At 18.8% G+C, this 2,490-nt stretch overlaps 1 protein-coding gene across 1 annotated transcript; it reads left to right on the forward strand.

Annotated features, from left to right (window-relative positions):
• Positions 1–1,922: 1,922 nt before the first annotated feature.
• Positions 1,923–2,208, forward strand: FPRO_13089 (uncharacterized protein; the record flags this gene model as incomplete). The annotated part of the gene is made up of 2 exons (XM_031222504.1): positions 1,923–1,984; positions 2,178–2,208. The coding sequence occupies 2 exons, from the start codon at positions 1,923–1,925 to the stop codon at positions 2,206–2,208; spliced, it is 93 nt and encodes a 30-aa protein (XP_031087956.1).
• Between the last annotated feature and the right edge of the window lie 282 nt (positions 2,209–2,490).

Consider the following 2,490-nt stretch of genomic DNA (forward strand, 5'->3'; position numbering starts at 1 on the left):
ATTTAAATAGATAATATAGATTATATCTATAAAACCTAAAAAGGTCTAATAAATATAATACTAAAATATAATAAATATATTAGCTAATTTAAATAATATAATTATATACTTAAAATAACTATAATAAATTTAAAAGGCAGTTTTTTATTTATTTTCTTTTTAAATATAAATCTAATAATATATATCTTTAATATTAATTTTTAAAAAGTACTTTACCTTTTAAATATAATATATAATCTTTAAAATTAAAGATAAAAAATAGTAATTCTTAATAATAATAGTATTTAAGCTATAATAATCTATATAAAGTTAAAGACTTCTATTTTTTTTAAAGATAAAAAGGATAGAAAATCTAATTAGGCTTTTAAATAGGTAAATTTATTTAGTTTTTAGGTTTTTATAAATATATTTATAAAGTTCTTTAAGTTCTATCTAAAGAAAAAGATAAATAGGGCTATATAGTAATTCCTTTTTTTTAATTAGATTTATAATATAATCTATTTTTTTAAAATTAAATATCTCTATTACCTTATTATAGCTAAAGACTTAAATATATACTTTTAGTTTATAGAAAATACCTTTAAATTAATTAGGTTTTTAAGATTTTTTATTAAAAAGTAAATAAGGTTTTTTAATAATAATAATAATAAAGATTTTAATTTTATTATAAATTGTCTTTAAAAATTACTAAAAGTTAAGAAATTTATAGCCTTTATAGTGCTTCTTAAGTTACTATTTTTTTATCTTAAAGTTAATTATAATTTAAAGATTTTATATAGTAATAATAAAAAAGAGTATTAATTTATTTTAATTTTCTTTATTAATATTTATTTAATTTTATATAGTTTTATATATTTATTTCTAATAGTTTATTAAGGTTAAAAGTATTTTTTAATATCTTTTAATTTTTAATTAATTATTATTTATTTCTTAAAAGGGAATATTTATATCTTTTAGTTATTAAAACCTTTAAGATTTTATAAAGGTTTTATTAATAATATCTATTTTTTTTTTCCCTTATTATTAGCCTTATAAGGCTATTAAGCTTCTAACTTTATTTATAAAGGCTTAAATAATAAGGCCCTTTTGGTGGGCCTGTATTTTAAAGGTTAAAATTATATAAGGTTTATTTACCTTAATGGTATAATTATTGCCTTAATTAAGTAATATTAATACTACCTCTTGGCAGCTATATTAGCCTTCTTTCTTTACCCTATCTAAAAGAATACTCTTAGATTGACCTTTTTAATATACCGGGCTAAGTCTATTATATTTCTACTTAAAGGTCAGTTAGACCCTACCTAACTAAGAGATTAAATACAAACTTATAAGTATGTTCCCTAACCTATTAGTTATAGTTATTAATATCGATTATAGCTACCGTTATAATGCTATATAATAGCCTGCAGGCCAATCAGGCCTGTTATATAACTAACTATAACCTTATTAATATAATTAAATTAGTATTAGTAGAAGCTATAGGCTATAAATACTATAAGCTTTATATAATAGCTATAGCTATTAAGAAGAACTTTTTATTAAGGAATTAATTTAGCCTAATTAAAATAGCTATTTTTAATTATACCTTAATTAATATAATTAATTATATAAATTTAAATATCCTATTTTATATAATATCTTTAGATTAACTAGCTAAAAGCTATTATAACTAAAAGACCTAAAAAAAGCTATAAGGTAAGGTAAAACTTTAATAATTAATTAGGCTACCTTTTTAGCTGCCTTTTTAGGCCTAAATTTAGCTAGTTATAAAAAGTAGCTATAAAATATAATTATTAAAGTTAAGTATATATTTAGCTTTCTCTTATTTATATAAAGGTTAATAGGCTAGTTATAATCTAAGACTATAAAAGTAAAGCTAGGATATATATCTGTAAATAGAGTTTTGGGATAAATGCGGGGTAATGGCGGGGTTTGAAGGTTCTGTTAAAGTCAGAATTGAAGGAATTGGGTTGACTCTGTTTGTGTAAGTTAGTTGGCGAAAGCTAAATTGACCTAAAGTTAATAACGACTCTACTAATTAAATGTATATATAAGGGCATGTGACCAATTGACCTTATGTCTAAGAATAGATAAAGTAATATTAGTAAAGAAGCAGTGGTTTAAACTGGGGGTATCTATTTTTATATTATAATTTAAATAGGCCTATATTTTAATAGTTTTATTATCTTAAATCTTAATTATAATTAAAATCTTTCTCTTAAAGTAAATTTAAAGTATATTTTAATTATAAATTAGAGTTATTTTAAAGGTATTAACTAGAAATTAATCTATATATTTAATTATATTTAGTTTTTTAATTTTTTTATTTAATTTATCTTTTTAGATTTAAGGTAGTTTTTTAAATAATAGCCTTTTTTATAATAATTATAGTCTTTTATAGAATTTAAGTCTTTTTTTTTTTTTCCTTAAGTTAATAATAAAAAAGTAATTCAAATTACTTTTTTAAGATTATTAATATAAATATAATTT

The sequence above is a fragment of the Fusarium proliferatum genome (genome assembly GCF_900067095.1).
Source record: "Fusarium proliferatum ET1 genome assembly, contig: FPRO_scaffold012, whole genome shotgun sequence".
NCBI classification, from domain to species: domain Eukaryota; kingdom Fungi; phylum Ascomycota; class Sordariomycetes; order Hypocreales; family Nectriaceae; genus Fusarium; species Fusarium proliferatum.